Source organism: Bos mutus, chromosome 18, assembly GCF_027580195.1.
Source record: "Bos mutus isolate GX-2022 chromosome 18, NWIPB_WYAK_1.1, whole genome shotgun sequence".
Taxonomy (NCBI): domain Eukaryota; kingdom Metazoa; phylum Chordata; class Mammalia; order Artiodactyla; family Bovidae; genus Bos; species Bos mutus.
The window spans coordinates 37008800-37035998 of NC_091634.1; the positions used below are offsets into that span (position 1 = coordinate 37008800).

Sequence of the window (27199 nt, forward strand, 5' to 3'; positions counted from 1 at the left end):
AGAATTTTTCCTCCAGCTCCTGACCTCTAGCTCCGTCTCTCCATTCTCTCTGCTCCCACCCTGTTCATCTCCTGTCTTCCTTTACCTGGACCTACGCTGCAGCCGCAGGATGGGACTTCACCCCTCTGCCCTCACCCCTGTCTTCCCACAAACACACCTTGCATCACACTCTTCCACTCCTCAGACACCTTCCCTGAGTCCCCACTGCCTGTGAACAGAGCCCCCCCAACTGCATGATATGACAGGCAGCCCAGACCGCTTTAAGCGCCCCCGCCCCCAGCCCCCGTGCACTTTGCTTTTCCAGTTTCCAGGCCTTGGGCTAATCCCTTTCTGCTGCCTGGAAGTCACCTTACTGTGGAAGGAGAAGATGAAGCTGGCTGCGCTGGGCAGACTCGTGTTCTGGGGGCTCCCCCAGGAGCTGACTGAGGTGGCAAACAGCGGGGGCCCCGGGGCCAGGGTCTCCTCCTGATGCCGGAAGCACAGGAGTTCAAGGGCTTGGTCACTCAGCACGAAGTCTTTCTTGCCGTAGCGAAGATGCAATTTCCCTGCATGGCGGTTCCAGTAGAGGCAGAAATGGTAGAGGCCCCTGGGAAGAGGAAATGGCCAAGAAGCCGGCTGGACTCCAGGGAAGGGGGCATGGATGGTGAGGGCCTCCTCAGAATTCCTGATGGAGATGTGGAGCTGGGACGCCTGCTTATAATGGAGGCTGCTGTTCTGCGTCTGGTTCCGCTGGCCGCAGAAGCGGAAGTCTTCCCGGGGGCTCCCGCCATGGGCACCTGAGGGGGCAGAGACTGCAGATGAGACTCTGGGCTGGAGGCAGGCCCTGGGCCCAGAACACAGGAGCCCAGTGCCTGGGACCCACACACATTCCAAGGACCTACTTCAAAGGGTCTCAAAAAATATGAATCTACCCTGTTCCAAGATGGCTGGCTTAAAAATAGGAAAAGAACAAACTCAAAATCAGTTTAAAAAAAAAAAAAAGAAAGAAAAGAAAAAAATTTCAAAGGCAAAATAATATTTTAAATAGCAATAAAATATTTCATGAGGCCATGCCTGCCACAGACAGCGGCGCAGGCTGTGCACTGCACAGGGGTGCTCTGGCTGCAGGGGCGGGTGGGGCCCAAACCCACCCCAAGCTGTGTACTGGGGCCGGGGGCTGCATTTGACAGGATGAAGGGGAGACTCTATCTTTTTTCCAAGGTACCGTCTACTTGCTAAGCTGTATTTGCAGGCCTGTGCCTGCCCAAAGGGGTTAGTGGATGTGCTGGTTCTTAACACAAGGATGGCATTTTAACAGAAGTCCCAAGGCACCTCCAGGAAAACCTACCTGGAACCAGGAGGAGACCCAGCAGGAACAGTGGCATCTGCAGCAGCACTTGGGCAGTCATCTTCCTCCCCCAAGGCACCCGAGACATCACTGCCTGAAAGAGGCCAGGAGTGTTAGCCGAGGTCCTGATCCCCAGGGGGATTGCCAGCCCTACAGAGGGACAAACCAGTGTAGTATGGACGTGGATGCGAGGCAGGGAGGCATGTGTGGAAACAGTCCGTGGACCTCCCCCAGCGCTGCCAGGAGCGGAGTATCAGGAGGCAGTGGCCAAAAGAAGACACACAGATGACCAATAGGCATGTGAAAAGATGCTCTGCGTCGCTAATTACTAGAGAAATGAAAATCAAAACTACAATGAGGTGTCTCACACAGGTCAGAATGGCCATCATTAAAAAGCCTACAAATAGCAAATCCTGGAGAAGGTGTGAAGAAAAGGGAGCCCTCCCACACTGTTGGTGGCAATGTAAACTGGTGCAGCTCTATGGAGGACAGTGTGGAGGCTCCTCAGAAAATTAAAACCAGAGTTGTCGTATAATCCAGCAATCCCACTCCTGGGCATATGCCTGGACAAAACTATAATTCAGAAAGATATATGCACCCCTAGGTTCACAGCAGCACAATTCACAATAGCCAAAACATGGAAACAACCTATTCTTCCATCAACAGAAGAACGAATAAAGATGTGGTACATATATGCAACGAAATCCTACTTGGCCATAAAAAAGAATGAAACAATGCTACCTGTAGCAACATGAATGGACCTAAAGATGATCACACTAAGTGGAGCAAGTCACAGAAAGTCCAGTACAGTATGATATCAGTTATATGTGAAATCTACAATATGACACCAATGAGAACAGACTTGTGATTGCCCAGAGGTAGGGGGGTGGGGCGGGATAGATTGGGAGTTTGGGGTGAGCTGATACAAACTATTACACACAGAATGCATGAAAAACAAGGTCCTGCTGTGTAGCAAGGGAACTACATTCAATATCCTGTGACCAACCGTAATGGAAAAGAATATGAAAAGAGTATATAAGTACTGCATAACTGAATCACTTTGCTATAAGCAGAAATTAACACAATGTTGTGAATCAACTATTCTTCAATAAAATACATTTTTAAATAATTTTTTTAATTAAAAAAAAAAGGCAGTGACTGAGTTCAAGTCCCAGCTCCACCTCTGGCTTGCTGCATAATCCTGTGTAAGTCAGGGAAAACAGGACTAAGAATAGTACCTCCCTTCGGAACCCAGCAGTGATGGGGTAACCAGGGTAGCATCACCAGGAACCACCCGACCCTGCCCGCGCCGGGCCTTCAGAAACAAGGAAAAGGACGTTCTCAGGGTTCTCCTCCAGGAACCTGACCATGATCACCCCTAAGACCCAGCTCAGAGGACACCTTCAGGAAGTCTTCCTCAACCTCTCTACAGTCGGTCCTAGACTCCTTTGGTTCCCGCCTCCAGCCAGGGGTCTCCTGTTAGCCAGCTCTGGGAGGTACAGGACGGTGCACCCCTCCTCCACAGGGAGCTCCTGATCCATCTCTGTGCACAGGCCCAGTGTTCACAGAGGTTACTGCGCATCCGGGCCGCAGGGGTATTGGAGTGAAGGATCAGTGCGGTCACAGCGCCCTCTACAGGGGCTGGAGGAGAGAGGCACTGCCTGGTATGGCCACCAGGGGGAGTCATTCCCAAGGCAGCTGCAAAGGCAGAGGGATGTCCCAGTCTGGCAGGGAGAAACAGTATGGTCCAAGCTGGGGAGGAGACAGCTCCCTCCAGCCCTCTCCTGGTGTAGAATGGGTCACTCCCCCAGCCTCTGTTAGCTGAGTACCCACTATCTGCCAGCCTGTGCTGACCCAGCCTCCTCACCCCTACACGTATGCTAATCCTCATTCCAACCCTGTGAAATAGGCCCTACCATTCGACCCATTTCACAGATAGGGAACCTGAGATCCAAGGAATTAAACGACTTGCCCATTTAATTGTTCCAGAGGCCAAGGGCTTTCCCTGCCTGATCAGGATTGTAGTGCCTGGCAGGGAACCTCCGTTTCTGGGACTTATAGAGAGATGCCGGGTGGCTTTGCCCACCCAATGGCCATCTGGCCCAGTGACTGAGTTGGGTGCTGGCAGTCATGAACAGACACCCTCATCCTGTGGGGAGCTGCATATGTCTGTGGTGACAGATGCAGTCATCTGCCACAAGCCAGACAAAAGGAAGCCTGGCATCCATGGGGCATGTGAGGAGTTTGATTTGGGGGAACCCAGGAGGGCTTCCAGGAGAAAGTGACTTTTGGATGGACTATTTGAGGGCAGCATTAAATGAAGGGGTGGCCCAGGCAGGAAGTCACTGAAATGACCTGGCCCCCTCAAGCCAGTCTCCAGTATCCCAACATATATAACGGAATCCTAATTTCTTGGGTCTGGTCAGTCTAATCGTTGGTCAACTGGGTTCATCACCCTGCCCTGGTGATATCACAAGACCCCAGAGAAGAAAGACGTGGAAGTCTTTGGGGGAATGGCTGCTATTTCCTAAATTGTGATTTTTAATGTTTCACTCTGCATCCTCTCTGAGGATTTTGGTTCCTTTTGGGTTTTGGTGTTTTCTTTTTTTTTTAGGGGGAATGAAGGATTTATTACTTGAAGTAAGGAGAACACCGAGCATCTTTCTAAAGCAGTGTCTCCCATTTGGACTCCTTTTGAAACTGTCACTCTAGAACGGTGGAAGGAAACCCAGCATCTGGGGACAGAAGTGTATCTCTGCTGGACCCCTTCTCCTTCCTCCTCCTTTCTGCCAGTCCCTGTCACTGTATCTGATCCCCAATACAAACGACATCTCCTCCAAGCAACTCCCCAACCCCTATTTTGACTTTTGCTTTATACCTATGAACTCAGAGTTCACAGATCACTTTGCAAATATGGCCCCAGTTCTTCATTACGGCATTTGCATTCAAGGCCCAGAGAGGGCCAGTGATTTCCTGACCTTACACAGCAAGCAAGGATGGAGCTGGCTAGAATCCAAGTATCTCTCTGGCCCACTGACTTTCAAAGTGAGTTACCGCTATCAGTATACAGTGCCTAGGACAGGGCAGAGTCATCTGTTTTCATTTATCTTCCTGGACTGATCTCTTCGAGAACAAAAAAGCATAAAGAGGGAATGAGGTTCCCATCACCAGAGGGATACAAGTGAGGCTACATTTGTGAAATGCCATGATTCCAACAGATAGGGGTCAATGGCATGCTCTGACATTCCTGGGTCATCCCCACTCTACCCTGGCTGCTTGAACAGCCACTCCAAAGTGAACAACTCTAGCCTCATAGACTTTCTTGGAATTTGAGGGGGAGGGACGGCCTGCTTTCCTTTAACCCATCCTTAGTAGAGTAGACTCTGGAGCCAGATTGGGTTTAAATATCAATTCCTCTACTCAATGGCCATGTGTCTCTGGACTAGTTACTCACCTTCTCTGGGCCTCACTTTTGTCATCTGTAAACAGGTATAAAAATCAAGACTATCGCAAGGGTCATTGTGAGAATTAAATGAATTGGTATCTATAGAGGATTTAGAGCAGGAATATGCACAAGGCAGGTGCCATAGGTGTCGGCTCAATACCTCTGTATCCTTCCTGACCAGCTCACGCCTGCCCCTCACCCAGGCCCCTGGGCCCGTCACAGGTCCTGACTCCTACACCTTCCCTCCCACCCTCCACGTCACCCCCTCATGGCCCCCACAACCAGCTCAACTTCCAAAGCGCCTTGACCGGAAATTCTTCGAGCATGAAATTTCCTTTCTGGGAAGACTGAAACCCCACCCAGAAAACTTCCTACCTCACAGCACGGACCTGAGCCTGTCCCCAGAAGCCTCTGAGGGACAGGAGGGCTGGACGGGGGCACCACCTACACTCTCATGAGATCCTCAGAGCCACCCTGTGAGGCCGGTCCTGCTGCTTTGCCATTTTACAGATCAGAAAACTGAGACTAGGGCAGGGCTGTCTGTTCTAAGCTTCCCCACTGGTGGAGCTAAGACACGGACCTTGGTGTCATTCTAAAGAACTCCTTGGAGAGCTGGAGCCAATAGTTTCTAGAGATGCTTGCTCCTCTGGTTTGGGGAGACCCCCAAACAAAAGGAGAGAGAAATGGTGGGTGGGTGACAGCCGAGACCACAGGCTGTGCAGGCAACTCCAGCCTGGGAGAGAGAATTTAGGGGGCTGAGTCCCCAAAAGAGGTCCCTCCCTGCCCCGCCCCTTCTAGAGCAGCTGCCCTTGACCTCAGGCCTTCCGTAAACACATGCAGAGAACAAAACAATCCGGCCCAGTTTGACACAATGGGGGCCACCATCACAGAGTCCCAAGGATCCAGGCAAAGCGGAGGGGCCAGGGCTCATCTAAGCTAAGACTCCTGGCTGCCCATCCCCTGGGCTGGCTGGGCCCAGGAGGAGATGCCCCGGCTCCAGCACGGGCCCAGCCCTGCCCATCCTCATGGTAGGGGAGAGGGTAACGGGCAGGGGACTCATGGCTCACTTTCTCCCCTGAGTCCTGACTCACTTCCTCTGCCATCCGTTTAGAGCCACGAGTCACTGCTGGCCCAGTCCAGGCCCCTGGAAAACCCATTTCCTCGGAGGATGGAGGTGGAAGTTGAGTGGACAGGACCTTGGTGGCTCTGGGGTTAACCCTTCCCGGGCAGGCGCCGCCCCAGGAAGATGACCTAGGCCCCCAGGCCTTCTCCTGCCAGTAACATACGCCATGGACCGCAGACTTATCCATCCCCCGACCAGCCTCTTTGTCTGGATCACCTCCCTCTTTCCAAGAACAAACTCATCTTTCTAAACTCAGTGAAGACACGCCCTCCCCTTGAAGCTTTCCCTAACTTCCCTAACAGAATTAACTTCTGTGTTCTGGTGTTGTGGGGAAGGGGGCAGTCCACAGCCTATACTCAACCCTATATGCCCACCTTTGCCACAAGGAGTTCATATCAGAGGTGCCCAAACCCACAATGGGTCATAACCACCCCCAGGAAGTTCACTGAAATGCACTATCACAGATCCCTCCACACTGACATTGAGTATCTCTGAAAATAGCACAAAAGATTTTTTTTCTTCATTCAGCAAATCAGAAGTAGGGGGGAATTTGTACCCAGTAGCTGCTATGAGCTTGATGGGTTTTTTTTTTCTTTTTTTTTTTCCTTTTTTTGCCAGGAGAGTAGTAACATTAGGATGAAAACACGTGCACACACACACACAGGGTACTGTCAGGGATACACAAACGTGTGATAGAACACGTGTGAGGGGCTTAGCAGTAGAGAATCCGCCTGCCATGCAGAAGATGTGACAGGAGCCTCGGGCTGGATCCCTGGGTTGGGAAGATCCCCTGGAGAAGGAAACGGCAGCCCACTCTAGTATTCTCCCCGGGAAATCCCATGGACAGCGGCGCGTGGTGGGCTACGGTCCATGGAGTCACAAAAGAGTTGGACTGAGTGACTAAACAATAGCAGCATGTGAGGGGCAGATGCTCCAGGCCGGGTGTGGGGCTTGGGAGTCCAGCTGGACCAGGCATCCCGTTGACCAGCACTCCTCGGGCATAGAACCACTGGCTTACAAGGCTGGGATACCACCAGGAGCCCTGTCTTACAGAGTCAGAGGTGGGTGGGGGCCCACCCCAGATCACTTGGGTGGTAAACAGTTCGCTCTGGATGGGAGCCAGGGCAGCCTGCCTCCCCTGTGGCGTCTCGTCTCCACCTCAGTGGTAGTGAGGATGAATCACAGTCCTGGGTGGCTCACCTAGCATTTATCAGGGTGCCTGGAACCTTTAAGAGACCTCCCCAAGCACAGCTGGGAGCAGGGGGATGTGAGGGGGAGGGGAGCCCCTGCCCCAGCGGGTCTCCAGGTGTGAGCCTGGTCCTGCCCTCCTGCGGGGAGGGCCAGCAGTGGGAGGACCCAGCCCAGCTTCCCAGCTCCAGCCCTCATCTTCAGCTGCTGGTCAGTGTGGGAGGCGGTGGGGACACGGATGGGGGACAACATGGAGATGCTGGCTCCCCCTCCCCCAGCCCTGGACAGAGGGCCTTAGGAGAGAAGGATTTGGCCAAGAGAGGGGTGGGTGAGCATGAAGTCCTTGAGGGTAGAACACATGAGGTGTGCACATGTGTGTGTGCTCATGTGTGCGGGTGTGTAGGGGAGTGAGGAGGGACGTTAGAACAGAGCGGAGGCTCTGCAGCAGGTGTTTCCTCCACGGGGGTGGGGAGGGGGGCTGAGAGGACCCTCCATCAGCCCTTTCCAAACTCTCATAAATGCAGTCTAACTTAGAAACACCATGTACCCGACAAACAAAGGCGGTGCCCCCACCAGACCCCAGTGGGACCCCCGACCACACCTCACTCTCAGCCGGTCCCCCAGCCCCTCAGCAGAGCCCGGGGCTCCAGGGGGCACCACTTGCAAACATGGAGCCCGTCTCTCCCCACCTTCAGTCACAGGCCGGGTGACCGAGGCCCAAGCTAGGTGGCCACACAGAACTCCCCCCAGGAAGGGTGTTCTGGCCTGGCCGGGGAAAACAGAGTGACTTCAGGTTCCAGGAATTTTTCTACAATTAAAAAGAATAAAAATTAAGCTAGCTGCCTGCCTCCCGGAGGCCGGCGGGTGCCAAGGCCTTGCCGGCTCACTGCCCAGGATGAGTCCCACATTCTGGAGCGCTGCCCCGTCAGCGCAGGCCCCGCCGCCCCACGGCTTCCGTCCAGCAGGTCCCCGGGCTACGGCTCCCTCCGCGTGCCCAGACAGGCCCCGGCCCTGGGGGGAGACCGAGGAAGGGCAGGAGAGGGGCACCTGCCCAGGTGAAAGGACGCCGGGTTCCCCTGAGAGCCAGTTAGCCACAGCCGCCCACCCTGACACCTGCTTTATCTGCATCAGAGTGTTTGCTCTGGGCTTGCTCTGCTTTGCTCTGGGTTTGCCTGGGCTTGAGTGTTCCCTCCTCCAAACCTCTGCACACACCGGTCCTCCCCACTGGATGCCAACCTTGTGCCAAATCTGTAAAGGTCTAACTTAGAAATGCCATGTACCCAACAAACGAAGGAGGTGCCCCCACCAGACCCCAGTGGGATCCCAGACCATACACTGGCCTTCGGCCTCCACATCCTCCCCCGACTGCCCTGCACTCCAGCCTTGCAGTGCCTGGCAGAATAGCAGACGGCAATAAACAGAGGTCTAGCTGGCACAGCAAAAAGGAGCTGGAATCCAAGAAGGGGAGCGGGGGATGACAGTTCCCATTGAGCAAGCACTCACTTGGTGCCCAAAACTGTGCAAGGCACTTTTCACAAATAATTGTTCAATCCTCACCTTAACTCTATAAAGCAAATACTATTATTGCCCCAATGTAAAAAGGAAATTGAAATCCAAACAGGCTAAGTGATACTCAGGCAAGTAAGTAGCCAAGCCAGGATTCAGACTTTAGTCTACCAAACATCAAAGCCCGTGATTTCAGTCATTACGGTCACCAGAGCCCCTTCCTTCCCTTCTCTGGAACTATCTCCCTGACTTTACTATGAGGTAACTTAGCCAAGCACTTCCTAAGAAGCTGTGTGTGCTTAGTCACTTAGTCATGTCCGACTCTTTCCAAGCCCATGGACTGTAGCCCATCAGGCTCCTCTGTCCGTGGGATTCTCCAGGCAAAAACACTGGAGTGGGTTGCCATTCCTTTCTCCAGAGGATCTTCCTGACCCAGGGATCGAACCCAGGTCTCCTGTACTGCAAGCAGATTTTTTTACTGTATGAGCTACAGGGAAGTTCCTCCCTAAGAAGCACTAGTTCCCAAGCTCGAGAAATACTGCAGGTCCTACTTGATCATATGAATTAACATATCAAAGGCTCTGATAAGTGCTGCAGAAAGAAAATCCACAGAGCTTGGTTGGGCTTAGTTTCCCAGCCCAGTGTGATGGTGCGAGCTTTTTTTTTTGCAGAACACCTGTTACCAATATGAAAAGAGGAGCGCTCAGAAATCTTGACACCACACAGATAAGAAAGCTGTCAGCATTCCCCCTCCAGCTGCCTCCCCTCTCCTCCCCTCTGAGCTGTCCCAAAGGCCATTAACTAGCAGGAGATGGGCTACAGGAGCCATTTAGGCTGTGATTTTCCCCAGGGCAACTCATCACCATCTTTGACACTTCCAGGCCAGAGGTCCTGGGGGAACCTGGGGTAATGGCAGCCCCATCACACCTCCCTTTGGCCGGCAGCACCAGCTCTTGGAAAAAGGGGCAGTGCCAGCATGTTTCTAGATTGCCATTAAAGTCAACCACAGTCACCTCAAGCGGCAGAGACACTTAGAATGCTGGGACGGAAAGGGAATGAGGGAGGAGCAGAGAGAGAAAAAGAGAGAGAGAAAAGTGATGGGGAGGCAAGAGCTTTTAGAAGCTGAGAATCACAACCTTTTTGGAATCTGAGTGAGGATGGAAAAAATCTAGAACCTCAGGGAAGGGGAGGGATTAGGAAGGTCTGGGTCAGGCCCAGTTTGGGGGTGGTGTTCAGACAGCAGGACCTGTCATGAGCAGTCCTGGGACAGTGGTGCCAGCCCAGCACAGCTCCATGCCCCTGGGGCAGCCTGCAACCCACATGCAGGGCTCCCCACAGCCCTCCCCACAAGGAGCAGCTGAAGCTGGGCCTCAGGGCCCTCACCAGTCAGCACCTGCCCAGGGAATGCACACTCCCAGAGTAGGGGTGGCAGGAGTTAGACATGTGTGTGTGTTAATCGCTCAGTCATATCCCACTCTTTGGGACACCATGAACTGTAGCCTGCCAGGCTCCTCTGTCCATGGGATTTCCTAGGCAAGAATATTGGAGTGGGTTGCCATTTCCTTCTCCAGGGGATCTTCCTAACCCAGGGATTGAACCTGGGTCTCCTGCATTGCAGGCAGATTCTTTACCACCTGAGACATCAGAGAAGCCCATAGGGTCCTGAACTAGTGCCACACCTAACTGGTCCTAGGACTCTTGTAGCACCCAGTCCCCTCTTTGGGCCTCAGCTTCCTCCTCTACAGAGGAGGTGACAAGATCCCTGTCCCCCCGTCTGTCTTCTCCATAGACCAGAGTCCCAGGTTGCTTCTAGGGAAGGGAAGAGCTTACCTCCTGGTTGACAGCGAACGGGGAGGAAAACAGTGCTGGCCATCCCATCCTCCTGCCCAGCCTGTCTTCTCTCTCAAACCACAGACTGACCTCAGCTGTCTGGCTGCAGTTTCCCTTCTGCATCTGTGTTCCAAAAGTGGCTAAGGCCAGGCATACAAGGTCAGCCCAGTTACCTCCCTGTTCATTTTTTGGGGGCTGTGTTTCAGTTCCTTGGGGCCTTGGCAGAATGCCTGCCTTTGGAGCATAGGACCCCTTAGCATTCCCAAGGTCAGCTGCCAGCCCTCCCTTTCCTTTCTCCTCCTCCGGGTCCCAGATCCCTGGCTGAGGGGCAAACCCGACACATAGCCAGGCATCCTCCCCAACAGGGGCTGGGGGCCAGGGTGAGCCTGAGGTTCCCGCTCCCTCCAGGGATGGTCGGTGGAGGCACAGACTAGGATCCCACCCCAGCTCACTGAGCACACAGCGCTGCCTCACCTGGTCCTCCGCTACTGTTTGCATACCCCCATGGGCGGGGTGCTCACCACCTCCAGCCACACAGCTAGCACTAAAGGAAGCTCTCTGAAGATGCAAGACTCGATTCTAAGCTCTCCACCCAAAGGAGCACATTTAATCCTCCCCCAAATCTGAGACAAATACCATTCTGTCCATTTAACAAATAAGGAAACAGGCCCTGAAGATCAGGTTGGCTGCTGGAGATCACACGGCTTGAGGTGCAGCATTGGGGCCTGGCTCCAGAGCACAGGCTCTCGATTTTGCAGTCCATTTCTGCTTGACATTACCTGTTAGAAAGGGCTTCTCTTTAAAATTTCCAGTAAAAGATGCTTCCAGAAATGTGTTTGCTTGGTATTAGTTGAATCCCTTCCTCTGAAGAAGCCCTGGTCCTGGGAGCTGTCAGGACCCCCTCCCAGCAACACTCTTGCTCTCTGTCCGCCGCAGGCTCTGGACACCCACTCCCAGCACCAGCAGAGGCTCGTCTTCGATGACGGGGGTACAGCCCATAAACTGAAATTGAATTTTTGCTGGAGTGTGGCTGAGGGAAGGAATGTGGGGTATGAGGCCCTTACCCCCAGCCACTTCCTCATCACTCTGGGCTGCTGTCTGTTTCACTGACCAATTCCCCTCAGAGTCGCATCTGAGCCCCTGGTGTCACGGACACCCAGCCCCACCCTCCCCATCAGCTCAGCTTTCAGTTTAGGGAGGAAGGGCGGTTGTGGGGATGGGAGGGAGAGGCAGAGGGAGCAGAAGGTGATACAGGGGGAGAGGGATGGCAGGGAAGGTGGACAAGGAAAAGGGGAGAGATGAGAAGTGGGGGTGGGGTTTGGGGAGCGGGAGTCAGAAGGATGGAGAGAGAGGGCAAGAATCATACCTGGATTCCTCCTTCGTGCCGTCAAGCGGATTATCAATACATAAAGCGCGTGAATGAGTAGGCTAAGGGCTCGCCTTGTTTGCAGGCTGCAGCCTGCTGAGGCGGTGGGTCAGCTTCTTCCCAGTCCAAGAGGCCAGAGGGGCACTTTGAAGCTGAACTACCCCAGCTCCGGCTCCCGCCTCCTCACCAGAGCCTCAAACAAAGCAGCGGGAAGATGGGCTGCAAGCCCCAGCCCACAGCCCAGGAAAAGGGGCGCAGGTGACAGCAACCCCTGGCAACCGTTGCCCTGGCAACCATTGGCAGCTGCAGTGACTACTACGTCACCACCCAACTCCAACCCAGCACAGCGCAGTTCCCCTAATTGTCCTGTGCCCATATCCCCTTACTCAGATGCCGGCCAGGAATGGAGCTGGCAGGAAGAAGGGCAGAGTTTAGTACATTAAGTTATGGGGAACACTGGGGAACACTTGCCTAAGTTCGTCAACATTTACTTTAAATCCAAATCTTTTTAGAACACTAGTGAGGTCTACCCTTGTGATCAAAAGTGTCTGCTATCAGCTATATTTGCCCATGAGGCTGCCAGCCTGTGGCCTTGGCTTGATCCCCCTGGATACCCATCTAATCCCCACCACTGGGTTCCAAGAGCACAGAATATGTACAATACTTCCCTGGAAATGTCTTAGAGGAGTGCCTCCTCCAGGAAGCCTTCCCAGATATCCACAGCCCACCAGGAATCTTTCTCCTGAATTAGCCCTGGAGTCCGAGGTTCCCCCTGGCTTTCCTCCAGAGCTCCCTAGGGGCCAAGAGTGGGTCCTTTTTATGCCTTAGAGTAAGTACCTGTCTGGGGAGGGAAGAGAACAGAGGCAATGCTTCTGCAAGCCTGCATATGTGCCAGGCACTCCACTGGGCATTTTGGAAATCCATTTCCACCACTCTAAAGATTAGCCCTATTGAACCCATCTTACAGATGGAATGACAGAGGCTCAGGCACATGATGTGACCGGTTCAAGGCCACCTAACTGGTAAGAGAGATGTATGGAATTCAAACCATGATCTCCTCTGAGGCATGAAGACATCAAGACCCAGTGTCCTTCTGATGCTTGACTAATCCCACCCCCATCCAATGTATATCCGGACTTTATTTGATTACCTCCATTGATGAGGGCTCACTTCATTTCAAGAGGACACATCTCTTTGACCTCTGAAAAGTCTTTCATAGCCATTGAGTTAAAGGCAAAAGGACATCAAAGCCACGGGATGGCCTCTGTGTGCCATACAGGGCCCAGAAGAGGCCCAGGGCTGTGGACGCCCCCACCAGGGCCTTCAGCTCCAGACCAGCAGCTGATTAAGAGACAGGATGGGGCTGCTCAGGGCGCCAAGGAGCCCAGGGTTTCAGAGCCCTTCCCCAGAATAAGCAAGGATCCCCTCGGCACTCACACTCCAGGGGGCTCTGGGCTGGCTTCTGGCCGAGGCCGTGGGAAAAGCAGCAGGAGCTGGGGTCCATGGGATGGTGCGCCCCTGCATTCCCATCGCCCCCCCCCCCACCACTGATGGACCAGAGCCAGGGCTATTGTCTCACTGGCGGCGCAGAGCTGTGTCCTATTCAGGCACTATTTTTGGCGCCCAGAGGAAGAGGAAAAGAAAGCAAAGAAAGGAGTTGCTGTTCTCGGTGGAACCTTCGCCCGGAAAGGATTCCAGGGCCTGCTGGGCCAGAGAAGGCAGTCGCTGTGGATCAAAAGATCCTAGGCTTGAAAGGACCTGGCGGGGAGCTGTGGTTCAAGGGAGCCAGAGAGGGGGCCACAGATGGGGCACCCCTGGCCTTGTACACACACTTGGTACTCACTAACTGCAGCCACATGCAGAGAAAGAGAGGCCCAGGATCCCTGGTCCCACCCATAGTCACTAAGCACTTATAATAACAATTTTTTTGTTTGTTTGTTTGGTTTTTTTTCCTAATTTTATTTTATTTTTAAACTTTACATAATTGTATTAGTTTTGCCAAATATCAAAATGAATTTTAAAAAAACCTACAGTAGCGCATAGCTGCCCATAACCAAGTGTCTGCCGGAAAGATTCTCACTTAACACCCACAACACTCCTGACCAGGGTGGAGATCGGGGACAAAGTGATAAGCCTCATAAATCAGATAATTGATGCTCTGAGAGCAACATGACCGCCAAAATAACAAGCTAGTGACCCCACTCCATTTCCTCCACCTTATGCCACCCCCACCCTTCCTCACGTACACCAGCTCCAGCGCACTAGCCTTCTTTCTATCTCCAGACACACATCAGGGCCTTTGCACCTGCTTTCCCCGCAGCATAGAACACTCTTTCTGGGTTCTTTCCCTGATTGGTTCCATCTCAAGACTTTTTCTTTTTCTTTTAATATTTATTAGACTGTGCCCAGTCTTAGCTGCGGCATGTAGGCTCTTTAGCTGTGGCATGCAAACTCTTAGTTGTAGCATGTGAGATCTAGTTCCCCAGCCAGGGACTGCACCCAGGCCCCCTGCATTGGGAGCATGGGGTCTTAGCCACTGGACTATCAGGAAGTCCCCCTTCTCAAGTCTTAATCCAAGTCTCCCCTCTCCTAAAAAGCCTTCCACGTCCACCCAACCAAAATAGCCTCCCCATTCATCTCCTCTTCCATGTCACCTTATGTAATAAACTTTAAAGCACTTAACATTGTCTGAAATGACCCTGTGATTTGCTTGTCATCCATTTCTCTGTGTTTGCTCTTTCTTATCTATCTTGCTCAGCACTTGTATCTCCAGTACCTAATGCCACAGAGCCTGGTCCACAGTAGATGCTCAATGACAGCTAGTTAATAAATGGATGAGTGAATGAGACAGAGCTGGGAGTCTGACCAGGCCAGGCTGGCTCCAAGCCTGTTTCCAAAGGAGCCATTCCCGATGCTTAGGGCAGGGGGATTCCAGCACTGAGCCGTCCCCGCTTCCCAGCTTCTATCTGAGTTAGGGGCACACACATCGCTGCCAGAGGCTTGGCCAGAGAGGGGCTTCCAAGACTGTGCACAGCCTGAGAGCCAGGACAGGACCTGAAACTTCACCTCCCATCCAGAGCCACCTGATAAAGGCTTTTAAGAAGTCCTGTAGTACACAATGGCAGTGGCAGACTTTATTTTGGGGGGCTCCAAAATCACTGCAGATGGTGACTGCAGCCATGAAATTGAAAGAAGCTTATTCCTTGGAAGGAAAGTTATGACCAACTTAGACAGCATATTCAAAAGCAGAGACATTACTTTGCCAACAAAGTCTGTCTAGTCAAGGCTATGGTTTTTCCATTAGCAATGTATGGATGTGAGAGTTGGACTAAAAGCAAGCTGAGCGCCAAATAATTGATGCTTTTGAACTGTGGTGTTGGACAAGACTCTTGAGAGTCCCTTGGACTGCAAGGAGATCCAACCAGTCCATCCTAAAGGAGATCAGTCCTGGGTGTTCATTGGAAGAACTGATGTGGAAGCTGAAACTCCAATACTTTGGCCACCTGATGCCAAGAACTGACTCATTTGAAAAGACCCTGATGCTGGGAAAGATTGAAGGCGGGAGGAGAAGGGGACGATGAGATGGTTGGATGGCATCACTGACTCAATGGACATGAGCTTGAGTAAGCTCCAGGAGTTGGTGATGGACAGGGAGGCCTGGCGTGCTGCAGTCCATGGGGTCGCAAAGAGTTGGACATGACTGAATGACTGAACTGAACTGTCGTGCACAAGCCTGGAAGCCCAAGGCTTTCCTAGACCAGTGGGACCACAGACATACTTTCACAGGTGCTGGATTATTTGATGTTTGAGATCCTGTCTGAACTGTGATCAAAATTAGAGTTTTCTCTCTACGTGGAGGCAGAGTACACACTACTACACCTTCCACCACCTGCTCCCATGGCCCCAGGAGAGAGGGGGCCCAGGCATGCAATTTACCAACGAAGGTGGGTCGTGCACCCACTGCTCCAAATGCCAAATCTCCCATCTGGACTCCCTGTGGGCTCCCCAGAGTGGAGCAAGGAGGGGAAATGGTATGTGCCTGTGGCCAGGGAGGATCCTGGGGTCTAGGCACCTGGAGGAAGGTGTATCCCTAGGACCAGCCTGCAGAGACTCATGATGGAGCTGGGGCAGAGATAGGAACCATGAGGGAGCATGAACCACATGATGTGCACCTGACCTTCTGCAATGCACACAGCTGCCCTGAGAGGAGTAGGTATTATTAAGCTCATTTTACAACTGGGAAAACTGAGGCTCAGAGAGGAGAAGCTTCTTTCCTGGGGTCACATGGCGGTGAAACTGAACTTACAGGTAGTTCTATGCACTCCCTCAACTGTGATGCCCCCAGCCCCAGCCCTGGAATCTCCAGAACATGGAGAGGAGTTGCCAGCCACTCCAGGGAAGTGGACATGAGACCCAAGAGGCTACGCGATGTGTCCAAAGCATTCCAGCCCAGAAGTCAGACCCTCACCCATAGGCTCATGGGGTTTGCAAGCACTCCCATCCTTCCAGGTCATTAGTTACTGCAGCTCCCAACTCTGGTTCCCTAAACCCGGGTGGGAGAGCAGAGGCCAGACTCCCAGATGCACTGACACCCACTGCAGGGTCTCCTTGGGGAGACCCTGGTTGTCCTTTCCGCCACAAATGGCAATGTGCACTGCCTCCAGACCTGGCCCAGGTACTAGGACCCAGATATTCTCGGCTTCTAGCCAAGGAACTGAATAATAGACTCTGCCCATTTGGTCTGGGGTGTGTACCTAGGTGGCAGAGCCCCAGGCGGGTGTGGCAGATGTGGTCATGGACAAAGGATAAGTACAGCTTTGAGGAAACTGCATGAGGATTCCTTTCAGCCTTGCCCACTGTCCGCAGCTCTCACCAGGTGATGTCACATGCAGGTGTGGGGGAGGGGAAGTGCCATGAGGCCAGGCACACACCTACCAGGCACAGACCTACTGGATGAGGGAGAGCAAGGGGTACCTGATAATTCAGGAGGTGGGTGTCCACCCTTCCCAACTCCTCCATCAGACCTTCCTTCCTCACGCCTGTCCTGTTCCCCTGATGTCCTCTTGCCCTCTGTGCCTCCCATCCAGCTTACTGAGCTGTTTACAGGCTAAAGAATTGATGCTTTTGAACTGTGGTGTTGGAGAAGACTCTTGAGAGTCCCTTGGACAGTGAGGAGATCCAACCAATCCATTCTAAAGGAGATCAGTCCTGGGTGTTCATTGAAAGGACTGACGCTGAAACTCCAATACTTTGGCCACCTGATGCGAAGATTTGACTCATTTGAAAAGACCTTGATGCTGGGAATGATTGAAGGCGGGAGGAGAAGGGGATGACAGAGGATGAGATGGTTGGATGGCATCACCGACTCAATGGACGTGAGTTTGACTAAGCTCCAGGCGTTGGTGATAGACAGGGAGGGAAGCCTGGCGTACTGCAGTCCATGGGGTCTCAAAGAGTTGGACATGACTGAGCAACTGAACTGAACTGAGGAGCCTCTGAAGATGTAATGGATGGTTCTAATGGTGGGTGTACTGGCAAGACTTGGAGAGGGCTTTTATATGAAGGCGCCACCTACCCACAAACATTGCCTGATGCTAGAATGGGCAGGGTCGGAAAAGCTCAGGACTGGAAAGAGCCGTGAAGATCCCCACATGGTATCTGAGGTCCCCCTACAACTTCCCTGTCAGACTTAAATACCAGCAGGTGCGGGGAACTCACTACCTCAGTTGGGAACATCATCTGCAGGGCCACAGGCAAAGATCCAGGTTCGGAGTCAGGAGACTATCTCTGACCGGCCAGGGGACCTTGGCCTGCTTCCTCATCTGTGAAATGTACAGATTCAAAACTCCGAGGGCAGCTGCACCACGACTGAATGAAGGCCTTTGTAGGCAGTGGAGCTGTACGCACCAGGGCTGGGGGGTTGGTTAGGAGTCGCCCAGGGCGGTTGACACACACTGAACTGGTGACAAAGCAGAGGAGCAGTGGGCAGAGGGTGCCAGGCCAAGCATGACTCAGCTGCCCCCTGGGGTCACCCCTCACATTTGTCACCATTAAGGCAGGTGGGTTTGGGCAGTTGTGCCCCTGCCATAGGGTCAGAAACCAGGATGCCAGCCACAGAGCCACACCCCTGAGGGCCAGACTCAGCCAGGGACCCCCACCCTCACTGCCCAGGGGTCAAGGGGACTCAGCTACCCCAGGAGACCAGCCCAGCTCAAACCCAGGTCTCCCCTGCAGGTTTGGGACAGTGGTCAAGCCAGGCAGGCCTTGGGTCTCCAGGGGCAGGAGGGACCCTCATTCTGGGACTGTTCCTCAGGCCAGCAGATCAAGAGGCCATTGGATGAGGGTGTCCAGGGGGCCTCTCTGGGGCTTGGGTCCTTTCCCAGTGATGTCATGGGAAGACAGGGCTAATGCTTGTGATAAGCTCACTGCGGCTCCCTCAGAGAAGGGCTCGGTGATGGCCCAGAAGAGTGGCGATGACATCGCTAATGGTGTGCCAGGCCCTATACCCAGTGGTTGAGATTTCTTGGCTCACTTAACCCTCTCAAGGTGCCATTGCTGTTATTTATTATTGTTGAATCATTAAGCAGTGTCCGACTCTTTTGCAACCCTATGGACTCCTCCATCCATGGGATTTCCCAGGCAGGAATACTGCAGTGGGTTGCCATGCCCTTCTCCAGGGGATCTTTCCAACCCAGGGATCAAACCTGCATCTCCTGCATTGGCAGGTGGATTCTTTACCACTGAGTCACCAGGGAAGCCCCAAGGTGCCATTATTATCCTCAATTTGAAGATAACAAAAATAGGCACAGAGAGGCTAATACACCTGTCCAAGTTCACACAGCTGGGCCAGAATGGGGCAACCCAGAGCCACCCATCTTGTGCTGCCTCCCCCAGGGGGACAACTGAGCTGGGCAATGGGAAAGCAAAGGTCCAGAACAGCTGGGAATGGGGGGGGTCTACTGTTCAAGGGCCCCTACAGCCCGGGGCTGACTCAGATGATTCCCACAGGGTCTCACTTAGGGATTCAGGTATCCTTCTGCCCGTTTGACAGCCTAAGGAATGCTGCTGCTGCTGCTGCTAAGTCACTTCAGTCGTGTCCGACTCTGTGCGACCCCATAGACGGCAGCCCACCAGGCTCCCCGTCCCTGGGATTCTCCAGGTAAGAACACTGGAGTGGATTGCCATTTCCTCCTCCAATGCATGAAAGTGAAAAGTCAAAGTGAAGTCGCTCAGTCGTGTCCAACTCCTAGCGACCCCATTGACTGCAGGCCACCAGGCTCCTCCGTCCATGGGATTTTTCCAGGCAAGAGTACTGGAGTGGGGTGTCATTGCCTTCTCCAGCCTAAGGAATGAGGCTTAGAGAAATTAAGCCACCTGCTCAAGGTCACTTTTCAAGGATGTAAACTCAGTTCTAACTGAACTACCGTGTGACCAAACCTGAAGCCCAAACTTCCAGCAGAGGTTTAGGGAAGACCCATCAATGCTGCACACTGTGCTGAGTACATGCTTTGCAGCCATTTCCCCCAAATTCCAGCAATAATCCTGGGGTGGGGGGGTCACCTCGATGCACAGGTGTGAACACTGAGGTCTGGGAGGTTGTGACCTTAGGCAGCAGGATACAAGCCCGAAAGTCCTCTGCTCTCACCCCTGGGCCCAGAGAGCTAAGGGCAGGGCTTCTGGAAGGAGGAAGGCAAAGACCCGGGACTGGAGGGAAGTCAGAGGTGGCTCTGATCGCTCACTGCTGCTCATCTTGGAGGTAGTGTGAGTGGCCCTGGGAGCCAGGCTGGAGCCATTAGCTGTCTAACCACCGGCCTTTCAGGGGACCAGAGCTGGGCTGGCTCCCGGACAGAGAGGCCCCCACCCCTAGGCCATCTCTCTCTAATGCAGAAGCCTGTCTACTGGTGCCCGGAAGCCCTGCCAGCTCCTCCAGGGCTCAGCTTTTATCTCAGCCTGCCTGAACTGCCAAGTGCGCCACAAGCTGCCTGAGCCTGAGCCAGCGCCAGCCCAAGAGCCCAACTCCCACCACCCTGGCCTCCCCGCCAAAACACAAGTCAGGCTGTGGGTGGGGGGGTAGGGGGGCGGTTCCTGCTGATGCCCAGGTAGCTCTCGGTCTCTTGGGGGATGGGAGGCAGGAAGATGTCCCCCCTCAAGCTATTACATGTCTCTGGGCCTCCGTGCACCCCTCTGCCCAAGGAGGAGATCACAATAGTGAAGGCTAACCTGTGGGACAAGCGCTGGTGTCAGCAATTCACCACATTAGTCCTTCAGGCTCAAAACAGCCCCTGAAGTAGATACTGTTATGTTTTATCTACTTTTTCCAGATAAGGAAAATGAGGCGCAGACACCCAAGTTCACACAACCCGAGAGGAACAAAGCTCTCCCCAGATAAGTGGCCTTGCTTTCTCCATGGGTCCTGTTGCCTTAAAAGCACATGGGCTTAACAGTGGCAAGGATGGGGTTCAGGACAAGGGCACATGTCCTCTGCCCCCAGCATGGAGTCCGGCCTGGCTGAGGAGTCCCCTTCCCATGGAGAGGGGCAGAAGAACACAGTGGACAAGAGCCCAGACTCTGCAGCCCCCAAGATAAGAGGTCACTCCTGGAGGAGCCTCCTGTGCCTCAGTGCTCTCATCTCTAAAATGGGTGCACCAGGAGCTTGTAGCTTGTGGGAATAAAGGAGTGTTCAAAACGCTGAGCCTAGGCCTGGCAGAGTCCAAGGGCAGCAAGGATCCAGGACTGTTCTAGTCCAGCCAAGCCCCCAGGGAACCAGAATTGGGGCTTGAGGGGCCTGCAAGGGGTGGGGATATTTCAGCCCACCTGTGCCAGGGCAGGCGCTGGGCAGGGGTCAGAAAATGTGTATCTTTGCTCCTTCCTCCAGCAGCTCCAACCTGACCCCCAAATCTGCAGGGCTCCCCGGGGGCCCCAAGGAACTCCTGATGAGCAAGAGGACCAGACTGGCAGAGGGCAAGCTTGGGGAGGCTGGGGTCCAGCCAGGACTCCATGCCACTTGAGAGGCCCCTCGGTGCCAGGCCTGCCCTGCCCCCACTTGCCATCTGCCTGGTCCCTGGGGTCCTGGTCCCCCCAGCTGCTGGGTTTGCTCATGTGATGTCCCAGCTGCTGTGAGTCAGAACACAGAGTCACAGGGCTGCCCCGGGATCAGGCTTGGGGGTGCTGAACCTGCTCTGGTTCTAGGTGGGGTGGCAGCAGTGAGATTTGGGGCTGTGTGGTCACATTTCCCCCATTCCCCACCAGCCCTGCCCCTGACTCTTCACTCCAGCCCCCGCCATCCACCATCCACACGCAGGTCTTGCTGAGGATGAAGTGACCCGGGGCTAGACTCAACCAGAGCACCGTCCACGTGGCCTCCTTCATGGCAGACTCTGCCCTGCCCATCTTGCACTTGTCATGCTGGACCTTGCTAGGAAGCCCACCCCCGCTGCACATGGACTGGCCACAGTTCTGCCGCCTCTTGTACCTGTCCTTCTCCTGGACTGGCCGACCACTACCCCACTCTGTTCCCTCAGCCATGAAACTCCTCCCTCCAAACAGGAGCCTTGGGCCTGGGGTAGCCAGACCCTCCCACCCCAATCACAATCCTGCCCTTCTCATCCAGCTTGGGTGGCAGCCCACACCCCCAGAAACTTCCCCCTCATCCCCCACCTGGCCTGGCTGCAGTACTGCCAAGTCTTCCCACCATCCCTTCCCCTGCGAGCAGATTGCAACCTGCCGGCCTGGCACTCAGGCTACCAAAATGACACATGCCAGCTCTCCAGTACCATCATCTGCTCCAGTCCCCCCAGTTCTCATCATTCTTAAACCTTTTCCCACTGCAGTTTCTCAGCCAGGAATGCCACCCCTGCCACCCCATCAGCCCTCCCCCTCTCCCCACCAGCCTCCAAGACCACCTCTATGCCCTCTGGAGCCTCCCATCCTCCCAGGTCAGGAAATTCTCTCCTCCTCCGTCAGCAAGCTTATCTCCTTCCTTGGCCTCAGATCCTAATTGTCTTGTTTGTTTGTATCCCTGACAAGTTGAGGGTGTCCTGCCCAGTGGCCCAGGGAACCACCAAGGCTGGCAACAACAGAGCAGGCTGTCTAGCAGAGCCTCTGCCTCCCTCAGAACCACACCCGCCCAGAATGGTGTCCTTCACAACCTGACCCTCTCGGAGCCAAGCCCAGGAGAGGAGGCGGGGGCCAGCTACCACCCCCCACCCCAACACACACTTCCACTTATCAGCAGGGCCAACTGCACCCAGAGAGAGAGAGGCAAGGCAAGGTGGCTGTGGTGATGCTAAGACCAAGGTGGGGGTGCATCTCAGGCCCCTGGGGTCCCTGCAGCAAAGGGGCTCAGGTCTGGCTCCAAGAGCTAGTCCTACCCTGGTCATTGGCAGGGAAGACCCCACGGGGACCCTGGCCTGGGATCTGGGGGACTAACTCAGTCCCTGATGGTTCTCACTGACTCCAGACCCTTCTCCCCGACTCAATCCCAAGGAATCAACACTCTGCCCTCAGCATAGCCCAAGCGTGGGTGGGGTGGGGTGGGTAGGGCAGGGGCTTGGCTCTGGACCACCCACACTCCATTTGTCTCATTCAAATGAGTCCCCACCCCTAGAACAGAACCAGGCACACAGTAGGCACTCAATTATTATTTACATAATTAACTTCTTGGGCCCTCTATAGCCACAAAGGCTATTCTTCCCCACCCCACCTCACCCAGGCAAGAGCTGCTCCAAGCAGGATGGTAGTGGTGGCGGCATGGTGAGAGGGGCCCCTGCCTCAACTCATGTCCCCCGCAACCCTCCTCAGTAAAATGAGCACCAGCCACCTCCGTGGGGGCCATGGGAGACCCTAACTCCCATGAAACGGCACCACAGGAAGGAGGCTGGTTGGGAAGGAGGTGGGGAAAGAAACCAGAAGTCCCACAGGTGGGGAGGCCCTATCAACTCTGAGCAGACGGGGACCTGGGGCCTGGCGGTTAGCAAGCCGGGGGCACTTCCCCATTGACTGCCACTGGTTCCCAGGATGCTCTCTCTCATCTCAGGTCCCCCATGTTCAGACCCCACTGCCAGGTTGGTCTCCTCCCAAAGGCTGGGCCTGGGCCGTGAAGAGCCACGTTGCCCCTGGCTCAGTGGGCGGCGGGGGGGTCCCCACACACAGCCCCAGGGCAGCTACAGGCAAGGCTGCCCCTCAAGTGCCCCTGCCCAGCCGCCTTGCCCTATCCTCTCCTCCCTGAAGCCAGAGTCTGGCTTTCCCTCCCCGCACTTGTTCTGTGATCTTGAGTGAGCCCCCTGCCCTCTCACCAACCTTGCTTCTATCATCTGAACGGCAGGAGCAGGAGACAACGGTACCTCCCCGTCCACGGAGCAGACCCAGGCTTGTCGGACCCAGGGACCCTACCACTCCCAGCCTCAGTTTCCCCCGCTAACAAACGGCTCTGAGAGGTTCCACCCTCTCCGGCTCCACCCCCTCCCGCGGCATTTCGCTGTCCATCTGCCTGCAACTCTCCAGCCCCGGCACAGCCCTGCTCATGTGTGGGTTAGAGACTTCAGAACCACGCTCCACCGCCACCCCACCCTCAGCCGCACACACCCCCGTTTCGCCTCCCTCCTGCCGTCAAGCCCTTGATCCGGTACCTGGTGATGAGCAGAAGGTCCCGTGTGGGACCAGGCAGCGGAACCACCTTTAAAGATCCACCTCTGAGGCTTAACCTGCCAGCCGTGGTCCCGCAGGGGCCGAGGGAGCTGGTGCGCGTGGAGACTCCCTCTCCTGAGGCAGTGCAAGGCAAGCAGCCAGTGTGGAGCCGGGGGAGGCTCCGGGGTGTGTTTGCAGGGGGTGGGGGGGGACACCCCCCTCCTGCCCCAGCTGGGCTCCTCCCTCCTCCAAGCTCTGCCGGGGATGACGGGACCATACGTGAGTCACACGGATTTCTCAGAGGGAGGCTGGGAGGGGGCAGGGCTGAGAGCACCGAGGCGGGGACATTGGGGGATGCCCATGACTCAGCACTGGGCAAGGGGGCACTTCGGCCTCACCTCCCCCCACCCCCCATCCAGGTGCCAGGCTTTGTGGACGGATGCTGGTCAGAGATAACTGCCTCCTCGCCCTCCATCTGTTACTTCCCCAAGGCTGTTCTCCCCAAAGTTCCCGCAGAGAGGCCAGGGTTACTATGGCAACAGTCTGCCCCGATGCCGCCCCCTCCACCCAGGGCCCGGCAACAACTGCCCCTTCCTGAAAGAAAGGCCGGCCTCCTTGGCAGCAGGCAGGAGCCGGTGCTGACCAGCAGAGCGGAAGGGACTCCGTGGAAAGGGGGGGGGGGCGGTGTCAAGCACCTGGCATGCGGCCAGCCAGGCCACACACAACTGGCCACTTGACCTTGACTCCTCCCTGAGCCTCAGTTCGTCCTCCCAGCAGAGGGACCCACCTCAGTGCTCCCCAAGCACTCACAACATTCAGCAGACTCAGGTCTTGCAGTCTGAGACTCCAGGGGCTTCTTGAAATGGCCTTCCAGTTTGTCTGCTGGGTCAAAGGGGGAAACTGAGGCCCAGGGGAGGAACCCTTCCAGGGGGCTCCGAAAGCTCAGAGAGAGAAATTTGAAAATGGGCTGACTCCCTCTTTCCCTTTCTGGCCACTGGCCTCTGTCTGCAGTTTCCTCTCACTGTTAACCTTCACGGCCATCCTGGGAGTCAGAAAACTTCAGATGGCCCACGCTCCCCCACTGTGGAGGGCGGGGAATCCCTCATCTTCCCTCATCCCTGCAATGTGAACCAATGATTTCCAAGTCACAGATGCTGGAAGGATTTCATAGCCTAATGAGGGCAAGTGATGAGAGCAACAATAACAACAGTAATAATAATAATTAATAATAAGGATTATATGTACTGACCATTTACTACATTCCAGACTCTTCCCTGGCGCCATACCCGTTGCACCATGGGAAAACTCGTTGCTCAGACCAGCGCCTGACACTTGATGAGCCCTCAGTCAATGTTCGCCATGAATGTGCTGAAGCAGAAGGAAGAGCTAGGAAGCCCAGAGAAGGGAATTAACTTGCACAAGATAGCACAGCTGGGAAGTGGCAGAGGTGGGACAGGACCCCAGATGGTCTGGCTCCACAGCCATCCGTCCTAACCGCTCATGAACTTAGACTCCCAGGCCTCTGGAGCGGGCCCTGGACACAATGGATGCCCAGGGCCCTAAGGTCCCTTCTCTCTCACGGGGATCTGCAGAAGGGCCTGGATCATTCACCTGCTGCTGCATGAATGGAAGCTTTTCAGGCAGCCCAGGAGGCCAGGGGCTGCTGCCGGTGAAGTCCATCCCTTACCTGCTCGTATAAATCAAGCTGCAGGGAAGAGGAAGGGCAATAAAGCTACATAGCGGGGTACAAGGAAGTCCCCAGGCCTGAGCTTCTGGAAAGCAGTGCTGTGCTCTCCAGTCAGCCCGCTGACCAAGCTGTGCCCCTGCCTGGGAGAGGTGGGCACTGGGTCTGTGTCCAGCTGGCTGCTCCCTCCCAGGGCTGCAGTGAGCACTGCCTCATGGCCAGGGCAGGAAGGGCCAGTCCACATTGGAGACCAAGAAACAAGGGGTGAAGATGTTCTTCCTCACCAGAAAAAGGACAGGGAGGAAAGAACCCAGGAAAAGGATCCAGGATTTCTTAAATTCATGTCTTTGGGCAAATCATCACTGCTAAGGTTCAGTTACCCCAAGGTCTGTCCTTCAGGGCCAGGCCAGATGGTCACTGGAGCAGCCTCAGCTGTTCTCCGGGATCCAGGCCAGCCAGACAGCAACCAGATACACACACACACATGCCACAGAGGGTACTGGCTAGCAGGGCGCAGATGGAGGGTCAGCAGCGCCACTCTGCAGTTGGCAGGGACTTGCTGAGCTGGATGTCCAAGCAAGGGACGCAGAAGCCTGGAGCTAACTGCCACCCTGGCCACGTAGGAAAGGCCCTAGAAGGTGGCTCAGCCGGGCAGGAGCTGCTCACCAGGCTCTGCCTGCTCTCTCACCATCAGCCTGCTCAGAGACCTACTATCTGCTGGGTACTGTGCCAGGCTCCAGGGGTTGGGGGACAAGCCTGGCTCACAATGTAGCAACACTGGGGAGTCAGTTATCAGCACCATAGAGCCCCAGGGAGCTCTGGGAGTCGGAGAAGAGAAACCAAATAAATTATTATTAATCACAACACTACCTCTTACTGTGCTTCCCAGCTGGCGCTACAGGAAAGAACCTGCCTGCCAATGCAAGAGACAGAAGAGACGCAGGTTCAATCCCTGGGTAGGGAAGATCCCCTGGAGGAGGAAACAGCAGCCCACTCCAGTATTCTTGTCTGGAAAATCCCTATGGACAGAGGAGCCTGGCAGGCTGCAGTCCATGGGGTCGCAGAGAGTCAGACATGCCTAAGGTGACTTAGCACGCATGCTGCCTGTTCCTAGTACTGCTACCGGGACTGATTACCAGGGCTGTGTCCATAGGCTCTGAGCAAAATGCTCAGCTCTATCTGAGTTCTCGTTGTATCCTCCACCCTGTGGGCTGGTCGTGCTTGTGTTTCAGACCCAAATGGCCTGTGTCTGGGTCTCCAACCCATGGGCTCTAACCAAGCACCTGCCAGGCACCAGGCTCCTGCTAGGTTCATCACAGTCATGATTTCCCCTGCGTCTCAGGACAGTTGTTATCCTGCTCCACTGAAGAGGGACAAGGCTCAGAGAGGCTGAGGATCACAGCCAGGGTTTGAAACAGGTTTGTTGGCCCTTGAGAGCAGCTGGGTCTCAAAGAATCAGTTTCAATGAACAGAGACCAGCAGGAAGGACTTTCTGGGCAGAGGGGACAGCATCAACAGAGAGGGGAGAAGCCTCCAACATGGGAGGCATCCTTGGAAAGAAGTAGGATCTAATTAGTGGGTGAAGGCAGATTCAGGAAGATCTTGAAAGCAGGGAGTTTGCTTCTGAAGGGGTTTCATCAATGCTGCTGAGAAGCCAGGGAAGGAAATTTCTTGTGACCAGCACGCAAAAGGTGGTCCACAGACCTACAGCATGATCAGAGGAGTCATTAGGAATCCAGCATCTCAGGTGTGCCCCAGACCTACCGAATCAGAGTATGTATTTAAACAAGATCCTAGGTGGTCCCAGCATTTATTCAAGCAGGAGGAACCTTGGTCTGCTCTAGCAGCTGCACCAGCATTGAGGGGATGGGATATGGAAGGGAGGCCAGAGCCCAGCTGGGGCTTTAGAGATGGAAGCGGGTGGGAGGCTAGGGATTTTGGTCCAAGAAATGAGAAGCAGAGGCTGGGACCCCCACTCCACACATGAGAGGGGATACAATGTCATAGACTGTCCAGAAATGCAGGGGGCATGGGACAGACTGCAGACCTGGGTGACAGGGAAGAGGCTGCCCTCGGGTACAGCAGAATGGGGTATCCTTGTGATA

General features: G+C 54.6%; 1 protein-coding gene across 5 annotated transcripts in view; it reads right to left on the reverse strand.

The window, feature by feature from the left end:
• The window catches only part of ADGRG1 (adhesion G protein-coupled receptor G1), a 46198-nt gene that overhangs the window by 14031 nt on the left and 4968 nt on the right, over window positions 1–27199 (reverse strand). The window contains exons 1-3 of one of the 5 annotated variants that reach the window (XM_070388365.1): window positions 23413–23917; window positions 1328–1421; window positions 354–776 (exon numbers count right to left, since the gene is read on the reverse strand). In XM_070388365.1, the coding sequence (XP_070244466.1) occupies window positions 354–776; window positions 1328–1415 (511 nt within the window). In that variant the 5' untranslated portion in view covers window positions 1416–1421; window positions 23413–23917. Of the gene's footprint in view, window positions 1–353; window positions 777–1327; window positions 1422–10419; window positions 10534–11198; window positions 11501–23083; window positions 23220–23412; window positions 23918–27199 lie in introns of those variants that run through there. The other 4 variants (XM_070388368.1, XM_070388367.1, XM_070388364.1 and 1 more) reach the window with 4 other exon arrangements.